At 44.1% G+C, this 24,316-nt stretch overlaps 1 protein-coding gene across 4 annotated transcripts in view; it reads left to right on the top strand.

The window, feature by feature from the left end:
- Positions 1-423: 423 nt before the first annotated feature.
- LOC110493732 (sprouty-related, EVH1 domain-containing protein 2) overlaps positions 424-24,316 on the top strand; it is a 34,133-nt gene continuing 10,240 nt past the window's right edge. For 2 of the 4 annotated variants that reach the window (XM_021568164.2, XM_021568163.2), the window contains exons 1-4: positions 424-831; positions 16,143-16,320; positions 16,682-16,850; positions 17,119-17,183. In XM_021568164.2, the coding sequence (XP_021423839.1) occupies positions 806-831; positions 16,143-16,320; positions 16,682-16,850; positions 17,119-17,183 (438 nt within the window). In that variant the 5' untranslated portion in view covers positions 424-805. Of the gene's footprint in view, positions 832-16,142; positions 16,321-16,681; positions 16,905-17,118; positions 17,184-24,316 lie in introns of all 4 variants that reach the window. The other 2 variants (XM_021568162.2, XM_021568160.2) reach the window with 1 other exon arrangement.

The following is a 24,316-nucleotide window of genomic DNA, read 5'->3' as shown; positions in this document are numbered from 1 at the left end:
GTGTCAGTGAACAAAATAATTGATGATGGTGCGATGAAAAATATGTTGAATTCCAGTAACTTCAGCTGTTATGAATGCACGATAATCAGGATTGAGATATTCAGGTTACTCACTAGTGCATACATTGTCTACATTAGGTATCATTAACCCTGTGTCCACATCTTCATAATATACCAGCACTACTTGAACATGTAAATAGGAGGCACCTATCTATGATAAGTACAGGCCAAATTGTGATCTAAATGTAAAGTACTGAAAGTGACCTTATTGTGCGAAACAGTAGAAATAGGGAAACACATACATCCTAATTTCGTTTAGCCAAATAGTCCACTGCTAGTTTTGGACATCCCTAAAAATTCTATAAGATCTGCAGTCCTTCGGGTCTGACGTCATCGTTTCCGCAAGCCCCCCCCCCCCTCTCCACTTCCAGAGTCGGCGGCGTTGGCTTCTACCTACAGAATCCAACATGGAGTAACCAGAGATGGGGCTCGTACGGGGCCATCCTCACCGACATCAACGCACGATTTTAATTACCGCATTTCAGCATGGGGCGCGACGGGATTAAATCGGTGGAGGTATTCCAAAGGGATTTACTCTCTCGTGGATGCGCTCGAATAATTGTATTAAGGTGCTGAGAGACGAAGAAGAGAAGCGAGAAATAACGCAAACAAACTGAAAAAACACTCGGAAAACTAAACTACGGCTGTTAGTGTGTGATCAAGGGGTTGGACGAGAAGGGAAAGATAAAATGAAGACACCACATTACGTACCCTCGGCGGGATATTATTGTAGGTGAAACGAAAAAATGACCGAGGAAACACACCCAGATGAGTGAGTAGCCTATAACGTTAGCTACTTCACAAAAGTAGTCTTAATTCTTATTTTGCATGTTATACATTCTCGAATTATACCCATGTTATGCATGTCTGTTGATGGGATACTGAGATGGATGAGGAGAGTGGACCTAAAGTTTTTTCCCCCAAAGTTGAGAATGCTTTGTTACAATGTAACGTTAGTGGACAGAGGAGCGAGATGGTTAGGCCCCCTCGCCCTCCTGAACGACTACAGTCTTGAAAGAGGGGGGGACGAGGGGAGGGGTTGGATCGGAAACATTTTGTAAAGGGTTTACAGTGAATAGTTTCAACTGCACTTCATATCTTCATTTGCCATGCAAATATCACGGTAGAATTTATAACAACATTGTATGTTGACCACAATGTAGATTATGTGGGTGCACGGTCACGGAAAAAGTAGCTTTCGTTTGCATTGTTGGCGCTGTTGGCTAGAAAGTCTTTCTTTGTGGGGGACTGATATGCCATATCCGCCATTTCTTTTCGTGAATCGCTCTAATTTGCATACTGTCCTTCATTCATAAAAATACCAACGGCGAAGGCCGAGAGGGTGCGCGCCGCGTTGATAGAGTTTACACGAATATTTCATAGTTTTCTGAGTACGATCAAATATGAATGTCTAGTTGGAAAGATAATCCAGTTGATTCAGTCCAGTGCCGAATGATAGTCAACATTTCCGTCCTAAACTGTTTTATTTTCTTAAGTACCTTGTGCGTTACGTTAGGCTTTTTGGTTGGTTGTTACGTTTTTTCTCCCTCTATTTCTAGGGGTCAACCCATTTTCACACATGCCATTTTCTCATGTACAAGTTCATTCCATCTTACTTATAGGCAGGCATACACACTTGCTTTTCAAAATAGATATCCTATTGTAGCCTACATATAGCTTCCTCGGTGAAGGAAGGAGGAGGACCATCCTATTCATTGAATTTCATAAAAATAGTGAAACATTAAAAAATATATAATTTTTAGATAAAACTATAGGTACTAAATATTTTCACATTTCACCAAATAATAGGGATGGACATCTGCCATTTTTAAAAATTACTTTGAGTGCTTGCATGATTGTTTTTCCAGTACTCAAATGAAGAAAAAAAAAATATTTTTAGAACATTTATCTATATGCCACCAACGCATAATTTATCATAACCATTACAAATAACACATCCTAATTGCTAAAATACCCCAGTCAATAAAAAAAGTGCAATTTTAAAAGTAATTAATTGAAAAAGTAATTTCACCTGGTTATATTTTATCGTGGAACACAATCTTTAAAAATTAACGTTGTCTTCAAAGATGACCGAGTTTTGACCAAATCTTTTTTACAGTATTTGAAAAACGTGATCTCCGATTTAAAGATAGGTTTGATGTAAGTTCGAGTACTCGATTACTCATACCCATTCCTACCAAATAACTGATTAAAACACACTGTTTGCAATGGTCTGCAGTAGCCTCAACAGCACCCTCTAGAGTAGCACCATGGTGTAGCCGGAGAACAGCTAGCTTCCGTCCTCCTCTGGGTACATTGACTTCAATACAAAACCTAGGAGGCTCATGGCTCTCACAATCTTACATAGACTTATACAGTAACCCTAACCATGTAATTGTTCTTCTTAGTTTACCTTTCACTTACTTAGCTAATGTAGCAAATGTAGGCAGTATTGAATGTGTCACTTTTGATTACTCCAGTCTGTCTCTCAACCTGTGCACCCACGGTATAAACTTTAATTTGTAGGCAAGGTTGTAGCAACCTGATGATGGGTATACATTCAATTATAATGTAGTAGCCAAAACCTATTGATGTTACACTGAGCTGGGTGAATGGAATATGAATGACAGTCATCCATGCTGTAAGTTGAATTCTGAGAAAAGTGGGACGCTTTTTGCATTTCTGTCTTCTGTAACCTCTTTCGATGTCTCCAACATATTAGCCCAACAAATGATACTAACGATACAACCAATGATACAATAGTCATCCCTAATATTAAACGGCACTGACCACCACTGGCCTACACGTTCTATTAGGCATATGTTTCTGGGTGTAGAGTACACTTTGGATGTTTGGCAATAAAGGTTCTGTTGCTCATAGCTTTATGTCCTTTATCCTGCGTGTAGTGATTTGGCAATAGCCTACTCCTTCAGGTCGTGGGTTATCTTTTCTTCTAATGATTTATGGTACACTCACACCCCTATAGGTAAACACATGACTCAGATGGTAATGTAAAAGGACATATAATAGTTTGCGCTTGTGAAATGTTTATCTGAACTGAAAGTGCTAAAAGAAGCAGGTTACCTCAATCCATAACCGTTGGCGTTGACATTTCTTAAGCAATTGAACATGATTGAAAGGTGGGAATGTTGGAACAAAAGTCGTCTTGGCAACTTTTCATGTGTGCACAAAAGGATACGTGGGATGCTCAAGTTCTCGAATGATATCACAGGTTTTAGTACCCTCAAGCAACAGGCCAGAGTAGTTACACAACAGTGTTCCTGCAAATTCCAGCTACATACAGTACACAACTGTTAAAGACTGTTTTATTATATGTATCCAAATGGCTAATAGTGGTCCAGTTTTATTGGTCTAAGTGCAATAAAACTCAGCTGTACTATTCTAGACAGCAAGTTTGTGAGGTGTTGCCTTGCCTTGCATTCCCCCAATCCATGTGCACGTCCCCCGTTTCCGGAGGTTGGGTTGGCTAGTTGTATTGATCAGAGTAATGACTCCCCAGAACCGTCAAACTCTGAGCTGTCAATAATGCCACTGAGAGGAGAAAATGACATTGAGGAAAGGTCACCACAACTCTCCCCAGCTTCCCAGCCCCATTACTGCCCTGGATCGATTTCATATCAACCCTCCCCTTCCATGAGCTGGGCCGGCAGGGTTCAGCTCAACAACGGCAAAATGAAGCAGAGACGAGATGAAACTATTGGAGCCAAATAATTGCTGTTAGTGGTGTAATTTTTCCCCCTACTGAAATGTTGTTTGAACGTCAACAAAGAGATACCTCATTGCCATAGGCTTATTGTCTATCACCAATGACATGAAGAGCTTGTCATTACATGAATAATACTGCACCAGACAGTCTCTTTCATTCTAAGGTCTCGATCCTGACTTAAACTGCTCCAAACTTTGAGGGACTCAAAACGTGGTCAACCTGTACACTACAAAAGCCATTGGGCTTTTTGTCTAGTGATTGGGAAGTCACGGGGCAGAGATGGTGTTTGCCATTTGGGCTATAGGCCATGTGACATGTGTAATGGAAGATGGATTTCCTTTACTTCGGTTCAATAGTGGCATCGCACGGGTCCACATTCTGTCTCTATCGACTTCGCCACACAGACCCGCTCACGTTTCGGATATCTGTTGACGGGAGCACATGTGAAAGCACCGCACAAGGTCACAGTGGCCTTCCCCCCCCCCCCCCCGGTTTGGTTGACTTGGTTAAAGAGCATAGTCCCTCTCTTTGTGACGGCTAGGAAACTCATTCACAATGTTTGTCAGTGACCAAGTGAAACAACATCTGCTCCATCTCTCTGCTGATAGGGAAATGGAGATCTGACCATTTTGTATGGGGATGATGTCATAAGCATGTGTGGAGTTTTCATTTGTTCTCTCCTGTGTCCGTGGACCACCTGAGGCAACAGTGTGCTCGAACGGCTAAACCTGTACGTCTAGCCGATGGGCCTTTGGCGTAATGCGTCACCCATTGCTGGTGAACGGTTTGACATCATGACTAGTTTAGCAGATATTAGATTTGGGCATGTAAAAGGAAGTTCAGTTTACTGTCACAAATAACTAGTTATATGGCTCGTTTTTCCTTTGCCAATGTACAGTAAATTTGCCCAAATGGAGGTTTAAAAAGACTCCCAAAAAAATCACACACGACAAAAACTCAAGACGCTTCTGTTGGAAGTGTAGTCTACAACTTCAAGACGCAAACGTATGCAGTAGGAAATGGTCACTAACATACTCTGTCTTGATGCCCCATTGAGGACCAATCAAAACTACCAACAGGTTCCTTAGCTAATAGATTATTGGATTTTATGTGATTGTGTGCGTGCTGTGTGTTTTGGGGGTCAATAAGCAGGCGAGGTAAGATTAAGCCAAGCCTTATCACATCGTTTTCTTATCAGCGAAAGGGTGCAGAGGTTGGAACAATTTGAGCAGATTGTTTTATTTTTTTTTACCCCTGTGTGGCAGTTTGTTTTATTTTATTTATTTTGGCAGTAGGTTTGGCAATGTGGTTATGGAACAGCTGCGCAAGTAATATTTACGTACAGAAATGTAACACTCTTTCTGTATGCAACATTTTAAAAGTGCCGTCGAACTACAGTACCAGTCAAGTTTGGACACCTACTCATTCAAGGGTTTTTTTTTTATTTCTACTATTTTCCTGCATTGTAGAATAATAGGGAAGACATCAAAGCTATGAAGGAACATATATGGAATCATGTAGTAAAGAAGTATCTCCTGTTCCGTAGTGGTGGTGGTGGTGTGTGTCTGGAGTATATTAATCAAGTGTGTTGTTGCACTCAGTCTGTAGTGCCACCACCAGGCATGTGGTCTGTTAGCCACAGATTACATGCCTCTCATTTTCTGTCCAATTTCAGCTGCCAGCCATACTGTGACATCTTCATTCTGAATTTGGTATACCTTCCATATAAAGGTCCCCGTAAATACTAGAGCGTACTATACCAATCGGAGATGTGTAGGGAGAGGAATGTTGGATAGTAAAAGGGGAGAAATTGCGGAGTAGATATTGGAGAACAGTTGACGTGGGGTCACACGTGCATATGTATTTATGTTAAGAATAAAAAGATGAACACTGCGTTTTATTATAGATGTAGTTGGCCAACCTTATGCCCAGTCCAGTATGTGTGTGTGTGTACACAAACACACTACCGTTCAAAAGTTTGGGGTAACTTAAAAATGTCCTTGTTTTTAAAAGAAAAACACTTTTTTTTGTCCATTTAAAATAACATTAAATTGATCAGAACTACAGTGTTGACATTGTTAATGTTGTAAATGACTATTGTAGCTGGAAACGGCTGATTAAAAAATAAAAATAAAATGGAATATCTACATAGGCGTACAGAGGCCCATTATCAGCAACCATCACTCCTGTGTTCCAATGTTACGTTTGTTAGCTAATCCATGTTTATGATTTTAAAAGGCTTATTGATCATTAGAAAACCCTTTTGCAATTATGTTAGCGCCGCCGACAACTTGTTCTGATTAATGAAGCAATAAAACTGTCCTTTAGACTAGTTGAGTATCTGGAGCGTCAGCATTTCTGGGTTTGATTACAAGCTCAAAATGGCCAGAAACAAAGCACTTTCTTCAAAAACTCATTTATTCTTGTTCTGAGAAATGAAGGCCATTCCATGCGAGAAATTGCCAAGAAACTGAAGATCTCATACAATGCTGTGTACTACTCCCTTCACAGAACAGCGCAAACTGGTCTAAACAGAATAAAAGAGGAGTGGGAGGCCCCGGTGCACAACTGAGCAAGAGGACAAGTACATTAGTGTCTAGTTTGAGAAACACACGCCACAAGTCCTCAACTGGCAGCTTCATTAAATAGTACCCGCAAAACACCTGTCTCAACGTCAACCGTGAAGAGGCAACTCCGGAATGCTGGCCTTCTAGACAGAGTTGCAAAGAAAAGCCACATCTCAGACTGGCCAATAAAAAGATTAAGATGGGCAAAAGAACACAGACACTGGACAGAGGAACTCTGCCTAGAAGGCCAGCATCTCAGAGTTGCCTCTTCACTGTTGATGTTGAGACTGGTGTTTTGCTGGTGTTTTCTCTCTTTGCTTATTTGAGCTGTTCTTGCCATAATATGGACTTAGTGCTATTCGGCAAAATACCATTTTCTGTATACCACCCCTACCTTGTCATAACACAACTGATTGGCTCAAAAGCATTAATTAAGAAGGAAAGAAATTCCACAAATTAACTTTTGACAAGGCACACCTGCTAATTGAAATTCAATTCATTCCAGGTGACAACCTCATGAAGCTGGTTGAGATAATGCCAAGCGTGTGCAAAGCTGTCATCAAGGCAAACGGTGACTATTTTGAAGAATCTCAAATCTAAATATATTTTATGTTTAACACTTTTTTTTGGTTACTACATGATTCCATATTTGTTATTTCATAGTTTTGATGTCTTCACTATTATTCTACAATGTAAAAAATAAAGAAAAACCCTTGAATGAGTAGGTGTGTCCAAACTTGACTTACCAGCCCAATTTTATTACGCGTCAACAGGAAAACCCAGCACAAACGCACTCTTCCTCTTCCAATCTGAGCCATATTAACAGCGCTCTGACCTAATGAGAATGGGTGGGCACCAAGGGTGGTCAATCATACTTTTGGCCATGTAGTGTATGTGGTCACCCCTTCAAATTAGTGGATTCTGCTGTTTCAGCCACACCTGTTCCTCAGTGGTGTATACAATTGAGCATGCAGCCATGCAATCTCCATAGACAAACACTGGCAGTAGAATGGTCCGTACTGAAGAGCCCAGTGACTTTCAACGTGGCACTGTCATAGGATGCCACCCTTCCAACAAGTCAGTTCGTAAAATTTCTGCCCTGCTAGAGCTGCGCCAGTCAGCTGTAATTATTGTGAAGTGGAAACGCCTAGGAGCAACAACGGCTCAGACGTGAAGTGGTAAGCCACACAAGCTCACAGAACGGGACGGAAGTGGTGAAGCGCGTAACGTGTTAAAATTGTCTGTCTTCAGTTGCAACACTCACTACCGAGTTCCAAAATGCCTCTGGAATCAATGTCGGCACAAGAATTGTTCGTAATAAAATGTGTTTCCATGGCCGAGCAGCCGCACACAAGCCTAAGAACACCATGCGCAATGCCAAGCATCAGCTTGTAAAGCTTGCCACATTTGGACTCTGGAGCCGTGGAAACGCGTTCTCTGGAGTGATGAATCACGCTTCACCATCTGGCACTCCGACGGACAAATCTGGGTTTGGCGGATGCCAGAAGAACGCCACCTGCCCCAATGCATAGTGCCAAGTATAAAGTTTGGTGGAGGAGGAATAATGTTCTGGGGCTGTTTTTCATGGTTCGGGCTAGGCCTCTTAGTTCCAGTGAAGGGAAATCTTAACGCATACAATGACTTTCTAGATGATTCTGTGCTTTCAACTTTATAGCAGCAGTTTGAGGAAGGCCCTTTCCTGTTTCAGCATGACAATGCCCCAATGCACAAAGTGAGGTCCGTACAGAAATGGTTTGTCGCGATCGTTGTGGAAGAACGTGTCTGGCCTGCACAGAGCCCTGACCTCAACTCCATCAAACACCTTTAGGATGAATTGGAACTCTGATTGCGAGCCAAGCCTAATTGCCCAACATCAGTGTGCCGACCTCACTAATGCTTTTGTGGCTGAATGGAAGCGAATCACCGCAGCAATGTTCCAACATCTAGGGGAAAGCCTTCCCAGAAGAGTGGAGGCTGTTATAGCAGCAAAGGGGGGACCAACTCCATATTAATGCCCATGATTCTGGAATTAAATGTGTTTCAGGTGGGGCTAGTGCCCCTCTCCTCGAACCGCCCCTAACTGAAATGAATTGGGAAAAGCGGAGGAGATGCAGTGTGTCTGAATAGGGTCAGACTAATGCATTTGGGGCACCTACACTAAGCCAAAAATAATACTTTTTTTTAGGGAAAATGTAAAAAATGTGGGGGGGGGGGCAACTTCATGCATTTCAACACAGTTTGCCATGGGGCAGAGAAATTAGCAGTTTTATGCTATTCTACACATTTTGTCATTGGGCAGAGAGGGAAATGTACATTTTTGAAGCAGATTTTCTGTAACTCCACATTTTGCCGTAGCATATGAACACGTCATAAGCAATCTGGGGGGCCTCCGACTTCCAAGGGAATCGACCTGTTGAATATTGGGGGGGGGACATTAACATACAATAGCTCCATTCATTTCAGTGGGTCTGGCCTATTTTGGGTTAGAATATGAATGTGTAGGCCTTAACCCTACTTGTTTGATAGAATCATTTGTCCCTATCAAAAATCAACCCATCATGTACAGTTGTCTATGAACTTCTGAGCCTTGATGGACCCATTGCTGCTTTGCTTTGTCTGGTTCATCAAGTAACACAACAGCCTCTTCTCTACACCTCAAACGCAAGGAAAGTATCCCATGACTTTAACGTTGTTCGTGGCCAGCTCCTTGTACAAAATCCTCATCTGATGGCCTGTGATAGAGACATGAGAGCTTGGAGGGGAAACTGATGAGCCGTCCTGAATGGGAGCTGCCAGAGAGGGAAAAAGGAGAGCGAGAGGAGCAAAAAAAAAAAGGACTATTGATCACCTATGTTCCTATATTCTGAGCCGTGGATGACATCACCCCAGGTCTTTTACACCTACCTGTGGGTTGGGTTTGTACATTGTAAACCTTTGACCTCCTTTTATGAGCCTGACAAAGTTAGGACACCGGGCGCACACTCCCGATAAGGAGTCCAGTCAGAGCTGAGTAATATTCAACCCACATATTCTTTAGACCTGCACGCTAGCGAGAGCCATGAAATGTACATGTTCTTTGCTCGCTGCTGTACACAATGTGCGCAAACCTTTTGCTGATAGGCGAGTTGTTCCAGTTGCTTCAAATTCCTTTTGGACTCCTGTGTGCGAGAATAAGCTGGTTTGGAATGGATGGAACCCCCCTGTTGTGTTTGGGTAGTGGTGGGCTTCTTAGGCCATGTTTCTCCCCTCACCCCTCCTTGGCGGATGAGGATGGAGTGTGCTGTGTGCCACTGCCGGCGAATGCGGAATGGCTGCCTGGAGATGACTCATGCTCAACTCACACACACACTCTACACTCTCTCGCTCCGTCTCTCTCTCGCACACACACACACACACACAAGCGCCATCTGCTTGTCAAGGAGACTGAATCATACTGTACGTGGGGAAGCACGTTTGAGCCAACAGCCTGGAAGTCAGGCACGGCCGCTGCTGCTTCCACCATGGTCAGGCTGGTGATTGGGATGTTGTGTCGTCTCGCACACCGCGACCGTCTGCCGATGGAGACCATGAGGAATTTGTGACCGTGGCCACGGGATGTAGGAGAGATGTCCGATTATAAAAGGCAAGCCGCCCGGGTTTTGTATTTCTGCTGCTTCCCTGGTTTCTGTTAGCCGTGTCTTTTCTGTGTCTACTCTGCAATGTCCTCCTACTCGCTCATATTCTGTGTGGCTGTTGCTGGAGGGGCTGCTGCTCGTGACTACTGCGCGGTTAGGATAAGGTTTTGTTTTGGCTGTGGCGGAGTAGGTTAGATGAGCGGAGCATTGCTGCCACCTTTTACAGAGGAGAGCTGGTGTTTCGGTAACGCCGGGGGACTCTCTCTGGCTCGTGCTCGCAGGTCTTTAGATGTGTAATCATAGAGTACATTCGCTGGCACTCTGCGAGATTGTTCTGAATCATCCATGTGGGCTCCGTGTTCATGGATCTCGGGGAGACGGATAGTCAGCCTTGTTTGCAAAGACTGGCTTTATTCAGCCATTTCTTCCTTCCTTTACCCGGTTTATTGGTCAAAACTCGAAATGAATATTCATTGTGTTTGGAAGTGCCGCCAGGTTATCTGGGATAATCATATCGTGTGTGTGTGTGTGTGTGTGTGTGTGTGTGACAGAGAGAAGATGTGGGAGAGAGAGAGGGGTGACCTCTGCAGTGGGAGAGGAATTACTCCCCCTCTTTAGTATGTACTATCATGGCCGCTACATTCCAGGGGTGTCAACAAAACCTGAGCTTATCGCGCTCTGGGGGTGGGTGGGCTGTGGAGTCATCATCCCTCATATGATATCAAATACTGCCTGTCCGTCAGGATTTGACAAAACCGTTTCCATGTCTAGTGACTCACACCCAAGTCATATGCACCTGTGTATTTGTCTTGGATTTTATATATAAAGGATTGCTGCTCATGAATTCATTTGTAGCCCTTTTGCAGTTATGCTTTTAGCCAGGTGTCCTTATTGCTCTGGTGTGCATTTCTCATGCTTCTTGGCATGGTAGGTACATGTCTCTGAGTTGGGCCTAGCTTGTCTGAGGGTGTATGTGTGGGAGTGTTAGTGGAGGTGTACCATCACCCATGCTCTCGTCAAATGCCAGATGGACAGTTCGTTTACCATATTAAAAGCCATGGGCACATAGACATCTTTCAACTGCTATGGATGGAAGATTCCTGACTAATATATTGTTCCAAATCGTTAAATCTGGGGTACTGTCATGTATATAATTAGGGAAGTGACCGTTTGGGGAAAAAACAATGGAGGTTTAGACGGCCATTACTTTTTTGTAAAGCTGCGTCTTTGCGTTCTTCATATCTGGTGTCGGGCAGCCGCTTGAATAACTGATATTTGGTGCTTTTTTCAGCAGCTTGACAATATCGTTTTAAATACTATGTCATGCAAAGCCATACCACTGCTAATGGCCGTTTTTCTTTAAAAGCTGTGTTAATTGGTGCTAGTTTGTGTCCGTTCAAATATGGCAGAAGGTGAGGGGGTGATGCAGAGTCCGTTCGCGGACCAATTTCACAGCGCAGATGTACGTGTGACTCATCATTTTCATGTTTTTTTTTTGTTCACAAAAATGTGTTTAGTCCTGTGGCTGAATGCAAATATGTAGGTTTCATTTATATCAACCATTTTGTTTTGTTTGCACTGCAAAGCAGATTCGCGATTGTGACCTCATGTCACCTCATGTTTCAGCATGATAATCCACAACCCCATGTTGCAAGGATCTGTACACAATTCCTGGAAGCTGAAAATGTCCCAGCTATTCCATGTCCTGCATAGTCACCAGACATGTCACCCATTGAGCATGTTTGGGATGCTCTGGATTGACGTGTATGACAGCGTGTTCCAGTTCCCGACCAATATCCAGCAACTTCGCACAGCCATTGAAGAGGAGTGAGACAGCATTCCACAACAGCCTGATCAACTCAATGCAAAGTAGATGTGTCGTGCTGCATGAGGCAAATAGTGGTCACACCAGATATTCACTGGTTTCTGATCCACGCCCCTACTTTACATTTTTATTTTATTTTTAAGAATACAGTATCTGTTACCAACAGATGCATATATGTATTCCAGGTCATGTGAAATCCATAGATTAGGGCCTAATTAATTAATTTCAGTTGACTAATTTCCTTATATGAACTATAACTCAGTAAAATCTTTGAAATTGTTGCATTTATATTTTTGTTAAAATATAAACACGACATGCAACAGCTTTTGTGAGTTACAGTTCATATAAGGAAATCAGTCAATTTAATTACATTTATTAGGCCCTAATCTATTGATTAAACATTAATCGTCAGGGGCGCTGCCATGGGTGGGCCTGGGAGGGCATAGGACCCACCACTTTTGAACCAAGCCTGTCAGAATTAGTTTCCCCCACAAAAGGGCTTTATTACAGACAGAAATACTCATCAGCTTCATCAGCTGTCTGGGTGGCTGGACACAGACGATCCCGCAGGTGAAGAAGTCTAATGTGGAGGTCCTGGGCTAGCATGGTTGTGAAGCCGGTTGGACGTACTGCCAAATTCTCTAAAACAACGTTGGAGGTGGCTTATGGTAGAGAAATGAATATTCAATTCTCTATCAGCTCTGTTGGACATTCCTGCAGTCAGCATGCCAATTGTACATTCTCTTAATTTGAGACATCTGTGGTGTTGTGTGACACAACTGCACATTTTAGAGTGGCCTTTTTATTGTCCCCAGCGCAAGGGGCACCTGTGTAATGATCATGCTGTTTAATCCGCTTCTTGATATGCCACAGTTGCCAGATGGATGGATTATCTTGGCAAAGGAGAAATGATCACATAACAGCAACGTAAACAAATTTGTGCACAGAATTTGAGAGAAATAAGCTTTTTGTGTGTAGTCTGGGATCAGCTCATCAAACCTGTGGCCAACACTTTGTGCATATATATCAGTCAAAAGTTTGGACATCTACTCATTCCAGGTTTTTCTTTATTTTCACTATTTTCTACATTGTAGAATAATAGTGAAGACATCAAAACTATGAAATGACACATGAAATCACGTAGTAACCAAAAAAGTGTTAAACAAATCAAAATATATTTGAGATTCTTCAAAGTAGCCACCCTTTGCCTTGATGACAGCTTTGCACACTCTTGGCTTTCTCTCAACCAGCTTCATGAGGTCGTCACCTGGAATGCATTTCAATTAACAGGTGTGCCTTGTTAAATGTTTGATTTGGGGAATTTCTTTCCTTAATGCGTTTGAGACAATTAGTCGTGATAAGATAAGAGTGGTATACAGAAGACAGCCCTATTTGATATAAGACCAAGTCCATATTATAGCAAGAACAGCTCAAATAAGCAAAGAGAAATTACAGTCCATCGTCACTTTAAGGCATGAAGGTCAGTCAATCCGTAAGTTTCTTCAAGTGCAGTCGCAAAAACCATCAAGTGCTATGATGAAACTGGCTCTCATGAGGACCACCACAGGAAAGGAATACCCAGAGTTCCCTCTGCTGCAGAGGATAAGTTCATTAGAGTTATCCGCCTCAGAAATTGCAGCCCAAAGAAATGCTTCAGAGTTCAAGTAACAGACACATCTCAACATCAACTGTTCAGAGGGGACTGCGTGAATCAGGCCTTCGTGGGTAAATTGCTGCAAAGAAACCACTACTAAAGGACACCAATAAGAAGAGACTTGCTCGGGCCAAAACACGAGCAATGGACATACGACCAGTGGAAATCTGTCCTTTGGTCTGATGAGTCCAAATGTAAGATTTTTGATTCCAACCACCGTGTCTTTGTGAGATGCAGAGTAGGTGAACTGATGATCTCAGCATGTGGGGTTCCCCCCGTGAAGCATGGAGGTGGTGGTGTGGGGGTGGTTTGCTGGTGACACTGTCAGTGATCCATTTAGAATTCAAGGCACACTTAACCAGCATGACTACCACAATATTCTGCAGCCATATGCCATCCCATCTGGTTTGTGCTTAGTGGGACTGTCATTTGTTTTTCAACAGGACAATTACCCAACACACCTCCAGGCTGTGTTAGGGCTATTTGGCCAAGAAGGATAGTGATGGAGTGCTGTATCAGATGAGCTGGCCTCCACAATCACCTGACCTCAACCCAATTGAGATGGTTTGAGATGAATTGGACCGCAGAGTGAAGGAAAAGCAGCCAACAAGTGCTCAGCATATATGGGAATGCCTTTTAAGACTGTTGGAAAAATTCCTCATGAAGCTGGTTGAGAGAATGCCAAGAGTGTCAAGAATGCCAAGGCAAAGGGTGGCTAATCTAAAATATATTTGGATTTGTTTAACACATATTTTTTGGTTACTGCATGATTCCATATGTGTTACTTCATAGCTTTGATGTCGTCAATGTTATTCTACAATGTAGAAGAAAGTAAAAAATAAAAACCCTTGAATGAGTAGGTGTGTCAGCTTTTGACTGGCACGTGTGTATGTATGTATGTATGTATGTATGTATGTATGTATGTATGTACAGTGCCTTGCGAAAGTATTCGGCCCCCTTGAACTTTGCTACCTTTTGCCACATTTCAGGCTTCAAACATAAAGATATAAAACTGTATTAATTTGTGAAGAATCAACAACAAGTGGGACACAATCATGAAGTGGAACGACATTTATTGGTTATTTCAAACTTTTTTAACAAATCGAAAACTGAAAAATTGGGCGTGCAAAATTATTCAGCCCCTTTACTTTCAGTGCAACAAACTCTCTCCAGAAGTTCAGTGAGGATCTCTGAATGATCCAATGTTGACCTAAATGACTAATGATGATAAATACAATCCACCTGTGCGTAATCAAGTCTCCGTATAAATGCACCTGCACTGTGATAGTCTCAGAGGTCCGTTAAAAGCGCAGAGAGCATCATGAAGAACAAGGAACACACCAGGCAGGTCCGAGATACTGTTGTGAAGAAGTTTAAAGCCGGATTTGGATACAAAAAGATTTCCCAAGCTTTAAACATCCCAAGGAGCACTGTGCAAGCGATTAATATTGAAATGGAAGGAGTATCAGACCACTGCAAATCTACCAAGACCTGGCCGTCCCTCTAAACTTTCAGCTCATACAAGGAGAAGACTGATCAGAGATGCAGCCAAGAGGCCCATGATCACTCTGGATGAACTGCAGAGATCTACAGCTGAGGTGGGAGACTCTGTCCATAGGACAACAATCAGTCGTATATTGCACAAATCTGGACTTTATGGAAGAGTGGCAAGAAGAAAGCCATTTCTTAAAGATATCCATAAAAAGTGTTGTTTAAAGTTTGCCACAAGCCACCTGGGAGACACACCAAACATGTGGAAGAAGGTGCTCTGGTCAGATGAAACCAAAATTGAACTTTTTGGCAACAATGCAAAACGTTATGTTTGGCGTAAAAGCAACACAGCTGAACACACCATCCCCACTGTCAAACATGGTGGTGGCAGCATCATGGTTTGGGCCTGCTTTTCTTCAGCAGGGACAGGGAAGATGGTTAAAATTGATGGGAAGATGGATGGAGCCAAATACAGGACCATTCTGGAAGAACCTGATGGAGTCTGCAAAAGACCTGAGACTGGGACGGAGATTTGTCTTCCAACAAGACAATGATCCAAAACATAAAGCAAAATTTACAATGGAATGGTTCAAAAATAAACATATCCAGGTGTTAGAATGGCCAAGTCAAAGTCCAGACCTGAATCCAATCGAGAATCTGTGGAAAGAACTGAAAACTGCTGTTCACAAATGCTCTCCATCCAACCTCACTGAGCTCGAGCTGTTTTGCAAGGAGGAATGGGAAAAAAATGTCAGTCTCTCGATGTGCAAAACTGATAGAGACATACCCCAAGCAACTTACAGCTGTAATCGCAGCAAAAGGTGGTGCTACAAAGTATTAACTTAAGGGGGCTGAATAATTTTGCACGCCCAATTTTTCAGTTTTTGATTTGTTAAAAAAGTTTGAAATATCCAATAAATGTCGTTCCACTTCATGATTGTGTCCCACTTGTTGTTGATTCATCACAAAAAAATACAGTTTTATATCTTTATGTTTGAAGCCTGAAATGTGGCAAAAGGTCGCAAAGTTCAAGGGGGCCGAATACTTTCGCAAGGCACTATGTATGTATGTATGTATGTATGTATATGTGTGTGTGTGTGTGTGTATATACGCATGCATGCATCTACATGTATATAAAAGCGCCTGCGCTACAACCTCATTGCTAATTGACTAACCCCCACTGTCCCCCTCTCTCAACCATACAGTGACAGCTACATTGTGCGCGTCAAAGCGGTGGTCATGACCCGGGACGACTCGAGTGGCGGCTGGCTGGCCCAGGACGGTGGATGCCTCAGCCGTGTGGGCGTGTGCAAGGTGCTGTCGGCCGAGCTGCTGGGCCGGAGCAGCTTCCTCATCCACGGCGAGCGCCTCAAAGACAAACAGGTAAAGCCCCTGCTAGCACTCAGACCCAAATCCTGAATCGTTACAGTAACAATTCGCTCACTAGCTTCCAAAGTAAGAAGTGTCGAATCCCGTCCAGGGAAGATAAGGATTGATTCTGTCACACGCATTTAGAATGTATTCACAAATCCTTAATTGTCACCAATTAACGTTTTTCTTGTTACCCAAATGTGTTTTGTCAGATATCGATCCTCAGCTGTTTCCCCTCTGTTTCTCTTTCTATTCCTTTTATAGATAATTCAGGTAGTAGAAATCAGTGTGGGCTTGTACAGAGGCTTGCACTTTCAGCATAGTTTGTTAGGAGCATTGTTTATAGTCCATTCAAACGTGTGCCGCCTCCCAGGTGATTCTGGAATGCTTCCTGAAGAGGGATCTGGTGTACACCAAGGCCACGCCCACATTTCACCACTGGAAAGTGGACAACAAGAAGTGTGGCTTGACGTTCCAGAGCCCGGCCGACGCACGCGCCTTCGACCGTGGGGTCAGGAAAGCCATGGAGGACCTGACGGAAGGTACGGGAGGGGAAGGCGAAGACTATGAGGGCTGTATCTCAATGCTCTTGAATGGTATACGTCCCTTTCTTTTATAGCCACTGATTGCTGAAAGAGGTGGATAGGCAACCACCATATTGGTTTAACTTATCAAATGCGTTTAGATTATCATATCAAGAAAAGGAATATGTTTGATGCTATGGGAATGTGGAAGTCCAACTAAAGTGGTTCAGCCTCCTGCGCTTCAGGTTACTCACTATTGGCTTGTTCTGCCATCTTTGTTTTCCAGGATCTACCACCTCTTCTTCGACCATCCAGAATGAGGCCGAGTTGGGTGACGACGATGTTTTCACCGTGAGTCCCTCCCCTTGTTCCTCTATTGTAGTTTCAAACACCAGCAAGTTCAGGGACATAGTAAACACTTGAGAGAATCCAAGTTTGTCTGTTTTGGTTAGGGTCAGGTTTCTAGTCCCACCCAAAACTCTGGGCTTCATATCAATAGAGATGGAATGTTCCCCATCTATGGTCATGGCTGTCCACTTGCATGTTGGACTCCATATTGTTTCTGTCTGCAAGATCACTTCTAGTCTGTGCTTGGTCGGGCTTCTCTCTCGCCTTCACTTATAGTCCCTTTTTTGAAGTGCGTGTGAAGATTTCAGTTATTTTAGTTTGGCCCAGTTCGGGAAGAGATGGGCCTTTGTTTTTGAGCAGGAGATGGCTGGTGTGATAGTAACAGGCGGCTGGTGGGGTGGAGGGAGGGTAGGAGGCGGGGTGAGGGTTAGGTATCCTGTAGTGTTTTGACCAGACTCCGCCACCGCTTGGCATTTGGTTTGTCTCCGTTACAGGAGATGAGGAGCAGCAGGCAGGGGTCGCGAGGTCTCTTCCTGCCCACCCCCCTTCCCCCCCCCCCCCCCCCCCCACTCCCCTTCCCTCCTCCCACTCCCCTCCCTCCTCCCACTGACCCTCCTCTAAAACTATCATTAGCAGCTGCTTCCTAGCAAACTGCCTCTGTGATTTAACACCATGGGAGGGGGAGGGGGGGGGGACTGAGAGAAGGGAACGCCTTGTGTTGTCTCTCTCTCTCCCCTCATGTCTGGAGAGAGCTTGGGGTTTTTGGCCGCCGGACCCTCTTGGAAGAGGGAGTTGTGTGTGTGTGTGTGTGTGTGTGCGCATGGATGCTTCCTTCAGCTGTGTTTTGACTTGCCTCCGTTGTGGATTTCTGCAGATGGATGTTTTTGTTAGCAATTGTGGATGTTCAAAGAGCACGTTTCTGAAGCAAACGTCTAAATAACTTCATTTAAAATGCTTGAGGTGATTAAACATGCTAATTTACTTGAGTGCAAAAGCTGTGAAAGGGCATGTTCCTAGCATAGTTCAGTATTCCCAAGCTACCAGCTTCGACACATTAGACAAGATGGGTCACTTCCATCTCTTTAAGAACAAGAAGGCCCTTAAACTCTTAATTTAATCCGCATTACTGACAATGTTATGATCCGAAACGGCTCTTCGTCAGGTCAAACTAACAATCTGAGTCATTTCCCAAAATATACACGGTTCACGTCACATGACCATTATGCGCTTGACGCATGTTGGGTGTGGAAACAATTCAATTCACTTTTGTGCACAATCAATCATAATTAATCACAGAGGAACATATGGGCATAAAGGATTATCTACATATGGGTTCAGGTTAACCAAGGCAACAGTAAAAAAAGATTGTTGGAATATGACCATTACGCCAAGAGGCACGCTGGCCGTAGATGTAATTCCAGTGACCTATTTCAAAAACAACTTCTGGATCTCTAATAATTTGATATCAATAAGATGGGCACATTAAGTACTTACAGAATCTAATACACTGCTCAAAAAAATAAAGGGAACACTAAAATAACACATCCTAGATCTGAATGAATGAAAAATTCTTATTAAATACTTTTTTCTTTACATAGTTGAATGTGCTGACAACAAAATCACAGAAATGATCAATGGAAATCAAATCAACCCATGGAGGTCTGGATTTGGAGTCACACTCAAAATTAAAGTGGAAAACCACACTACAGGCTGATCCAACTTTGATGTAATGTCCTTAAAACAAGTCAAAATGAGGCTCAGTAGTATGTGTGGCCTCCACGTGCCTGTATGCCCTCCCTACAATGCCTGGGCATGCTCCTGATGAGGTGGCGGATGGTCTCCTGAGGGATCTCCTCCCATACCTGGACTAAAGCATCCGCCAACTCCTGGACAGTCTGTGGTGCAACGTGGCGTTGGTGGATGGAGCGAGACATGATGTCCCAGATGTGCTTAATTGGATTCAGGTCTGGGGAACGGGCGGGCCAGTCCATAGCATCAATGCCTTCCTCTTGCAGGAACTGCTGACACACTCCAGCCACATGAGGTTTAGCATTGTCTTGCATTAGGAGGAACCGAGGGCCAACCGCACCAGCATATGGTCTCACAAGGGGTCTGAGGATCTCATCTCGGTACCTAATGGCAGTCAGTCTACCTCTGGCGAGCACAGGGAGGGCTGTGCGGCCCCCCAAAGAAATGCCACCCCACACCATGACTGACCCACCGCCAAACCGGTCATGCTGGAGGATGTTGCAGGCAGCAGAACGTTCTCCACGGCATCTCCAGACTGTCACGTCTGTCACATGTGCTCAGTGTGAACCTGCTTTCATCTGTGAAGAGCACAGGGCGCCAGTGGCGAATTTGCCAATCTTGGTGTTCTCTGGCAAATGCCAAATGTCCTGCACGGTGTTGGGCTGTAAGCACAACCCCCACCTGTGGACGTCGGGCCCTCATACCACCCTCATGGAGTCTGTTTCTGACCGTTTGAGCAGACACATGCACATTTGTGGCCTGCTGGAGGTCATTTTGCAGGGCTCTGGCAGTGCTCCTCCTGCTCCTCCTTGCACAAAGGCGGAGGTAGCGGTCCTGCTGCTGGGTTGTTGCCCTCCTACGGCGGCCTCCACGTCTCCTGATGTACTGGCCTGTCTCCTGGTAGCGCCTCCATGCTCTGGACACTACGCTGACAGACACAGCAAACCTTCTTGCCACAGCTCGCATTGATGTGCCATCCTGGATGAGCTGCACTACCTGAGCCACTTGTGTGGGTTGTAGACTCCGTCTCATGCTACCACTAGAGTGAAAGCACCGCCAGCATTCAAAAGTGACCAAAACATCAGCCAGGAAGCATAGGAACTGAGAAGTGGTCTGTGGTCACCACCTGCAGAACCACTCCTTTATTGGGGGTGTCTTGCTAATTGCCTATAATTTCCACCTGTTGTCTATTCCATTTGCACAACAGCATGTGACATTTATTGTCAATCAGTGTTGCTTCCTAAGTGTACAGTTTGATTTCACAGAAGTATGATTGACTTGGAGTTACATTGTGTTGTTTAAGTGTTCCCTTTATTTTTTTGAGCAGTGTATATACAGTGTATTCAGAAAGTATTCAAACCCCTTGAGTATTTCCATATTTTGTTACGTTACAACCTTATTCTAAAATGGATTCAATTGTTTTTCCCCCTCACCAATCTACACACAATACCCCATAATGACAAAACCAAAACACGGTTTTATTTTTTTTGCAAATTTGTTATTAAAAACTATCACATTTACATAAGTATTCAGACCCCTTTACTCAGTACTTTCTTGAAGCACCTTTGGCAGCAATTACAGCCTGGAGTCTTCTTGGGTATGGCGCTACAAGGTTGACACATCTGTATTTGAGGACGTTCTCCCATTCTCTGCAGATCCTCTCAAGCTCTGTCAGGTTGGATGGGAAGCCTCTCTGCACAGCTATTTTCAGGCCTCTCCAGAGATGTTCGATCGGGTTCAAGTCCGGGCTCTGACTGGGCCACTCAAAGGCATTCAGAGACTCGTCCCGAAGCTAGTCCTGCGTTGTCTTGGCTGAGCTTAAGGTCATTGTCCTGTTGGAAGGTTTCTAAAAACCTGTTTTGTCATTATGGGGTATTATGTGTAGATTGAGGGGGGGGGGGGTGTAATTTAATACATTTTAGAATACGGCTGTAATGTAACAATGTGGAAAAAGTGAAGGGGTCTGAATACTTTCCAAATGCACTGTAGATAAATGTGCAATTTTTTTTCCCAAGTGCCTTGTGTTCTAAAAATATATTTTCCATACGAGTACCCAAAGAAATCATGCGAATACAGTCCAAACATTTCAAATACCCAGAGCTAGCTAGAATGTGGCCACCTCCGGCAGTTCACCAGAACACTGCCCTGAATGCCAGTTCAGTTCCTGCCATGGATAACATGAAAACCTCACACAACAAGGCATCAAAAGCATCGTTCCAGGAAGGTATACATACATACATTCCTGCACAGCTTATAACTGCAGTGTGTGTTGCTGTTATATCACCGGATTTTGAATAGGCCTAATTTCCAGGGAGGAGAGAGCGAGGGAGATGTACATGAGTCATAGTGTGGTGCATCTGCAGTGGAGGCCTCTGCCTGGCAGCCTCCATCCCAACTGCTGCTGCTGCCTGACCCACTGTACTGTACCCAGCCTACACACAGTTAGCTAGCCTAGCGGACATGCTAATATGTTACTTATTTATCTAGCTAACACTTAAAGGGACACTGCAAGATTTTGAGATGTAGCTTGTTTTTCTACCTACCCAAAGTCTCTGCGTGCAGTTCGGAGATTATTGAAGTAAGCATATCGTTAGCTTAGTGCAATGGCCGAAGGTGCATAAAGATGTCGGAATTCAGATATGACGTCATGGTCATTAAACTACTGTGCGCAACATGGTTCAATGTGCCAATAAATCAACACTTGTTAACTTTTTCCGGTTTTCATATTGCCAGTGTCTTGGAGCTTAAATTGGGATCATGTATACTGTGCTTTATGACGATACAAAGAAAGAGTAGGCCGGCATAACAAAGAGCAAACAAGACATTTGTGGTAAGTGCATGGATCTTTATACACCTTCGCCATTCCTGGAAGTCTCCCAGTACAGTAGGTAGCTCCTCTCAAAAGCATGGAAATAGACTTTAGAACTAAACCAAAGATGGTTGGTCATTTTAGTCTTACATTTAATATTTTATGAATTCGTAAATTTGAATGATAATCATAAGAAACGAGATTTGATCCACTTCCTCATTCTCTGTCCCGTTGTCGCATAGAGATGTATAGAGAGCAGAACATTTGTTTCTTTACCATTATGGTATCTGAGCGCCATTGAGACAGATAAAACGTTGCGATCTTGGTGGGAACGAGAATGACGTGGATAGAAGATCAGTCAAATGAACAAATTTACTATGAATAGCTTTGTAAGACGCTAAGCTTTGGAGTAGTTGGAAGGTCTATTTCCTTGCTTTTGAGAAGTGTTGGCTACTGCACCGGGAAACTTCCAGAAATTGCTCCAAGCTAACGATACGCTAACTTGAATCATTTCCAAACTGCACGCAGACATAATGGTTTTCAATGAGCTCGTCTGACTCTGGGTAAGTAGAAAAATGACCTACATTTCTCGCCGTGTCCCTTTAAGCTAGCAAACATGCTAACACATAACTAGACACGCTAAAACGCGATGCTGACAAGATGACCAAGCCAAGAGAAAAGGCGCAACTAAAGAACATGACTAGGAAATGGTAAAGTACTCCACTCCTACCAAAAGAAACTGAGATGGGCCCTTCACTGCTACACAACTTCATCCACTCTCACTATTAATAATAGTATCCTGATGATGCTAAGCTAGTGAATCCGTCCATTGTAACTCATTTGCTTTCCTCTTGTCTGGCGTACCTAGCCTTTATCCTAAATCTGATGGTAATGGGAAGTCCAGGTCCTTGCACTCGCTTCCCCTCTTTCTCTTCTTTTTTTAAACTCCTTCTCCCTTCCGATGGCATCAAAGAGGAAAAGGGCCTAGCGTGTCGTTTCCACAGGATGTCCAGTCAGAGGGAAGAGGGCCCGTCAGTAATCCGTCACTGCCTCCCTGTTTACATAGCTGGCCCTACTTAGAAAAAGCAGGTCCGCTCAAGGGAACACTCCAATTCGCCTCGGTTGCAGACACCCCCCCCCCCCGTATTTTTTGTATTCTTTTGGAATCTAGCCCCATTCCCCAGTGGCCCTAGTGAGCTAGCCTGAAGAGGGGGAAGGTCACATTGTATTAGATAGGATCTGTCTTTTTCGAAAAGCCTGAGGGAACTGAAGTCCCGGCACAGATGGAGGAGAGAGGACAATGACGAATGACCTTTATCTCCCCCCCCCCCTCCCCCAGGGCAGTAGAACAATATTAGTCAAGAGTAAATAACACACTCCCTTGGATGATGCAATACTTCCTCCTCTTTTTGGAAGGTCCGGTGTGACTGGTGAGATTTGGAAAGACTGTTGGAATGTCTCCCTTTGGTGCTTGCCGGGGGGGGTGCAGGAGGCTCAAACGCCTCACACTACGCGTGTGTGTGTGTTGTCTCACCCATCAGGGTCTTTTTGAATGGGCTGCTGGTGACCAGACTATCCACTCTGTAGTGTCGATGAGGTCGAGGGTAGTTTTAGAATCGCCAGCTGCCGCGAGTTCCATTCCTGTGTCTGGTCTGGAGGCTAAATTGATAATTCGCTCAGCCACAAATACACCCCTCCCCCCTCCCCAACCACAGAAATCATTCCGAGCACAAGAACACACATGCACACACACTTACAAATATATCCCTTACATATGCGCACACACACAAACACACTCCCAATTAGACCCTGGCGCACACATCCCCCAACCGGCCCCACAGTAATCACACTTTGCACACAACACACACACACACACACAGCTCCTACCATTTGGCTTTTCCTGTGCTCTAGGGCACAGTGGCTAGCTTGTGTATGTGCTTGTGCATTTGTGTGTTACTTTGTAATTACCTCAAAGGGCTCCTGCCCCCCACCAGATGCAGCCCCTTGCCTTAATCTCCAGTCTTTATTCACCTCCATTCCCCCCCAAAGCAAGAGATGATGAAAATCTCCAAACAAGGCAGAGGTATGCCTTTGAAATCAGAGGCTGCGCCACACACATCTCACATCTTCCCCCAATCAACACGCCTGGTGGACTTCCGTGGCTTTTGTGATGAACATGGGCAATTTAGCCCTTTTACATTCCATAGGTCTTGCGCTATTAGTGCTCAGGAGCATTTCTTTCTCCCTCTTATTTTTTTCCCCTCAAGCCCCGCTGTTGGGAGTAAATATCTGAACACGGTCTGTGTTTGTAATCATCTCCATCAGACAGGGGCCCCGGTTCGCCTCCTAAAGAACATTTCTCAACCCTAACCAAGCTCTTGGCATCGCCCAAGGAAGGGATGCCACTTTTAGCTTTGGTCGGGCTCACTGAAGCCCTCTATAGCAAGTGGCTGGGGGTCCAATAAACTTAGGACTAAGAAACCAGAAACCGTCCAAAGTGAATGGGAGTGGACTAGAGGTGGTGCTCTCATTTTGATATCATATGCCGTGGCCGGACTCCCCCTCGTCTGATTACCGC

The sequence above is a fragment of the Oncorhynchus mykiss genome, chromosome 17 (genome assembly GCF_013265735.2).
Source record: "Oncorhynchus mykiss isolate Arlee chromosome 17, USDA_OmykA_1.1, whole genome shotgun sequence".
Classification (NCBI taxonomy): Eukaryota; Metazoa; Chordata; class Actinopteri; order Salmoniformes; family Salmonidae; genus Oncorhynchus; species Oncorhynchus mykiss.
Note: the sequence above shows the minus strand (reverse complement) of the source record. Positions and strands in the feature narration are given on the sequence as shown.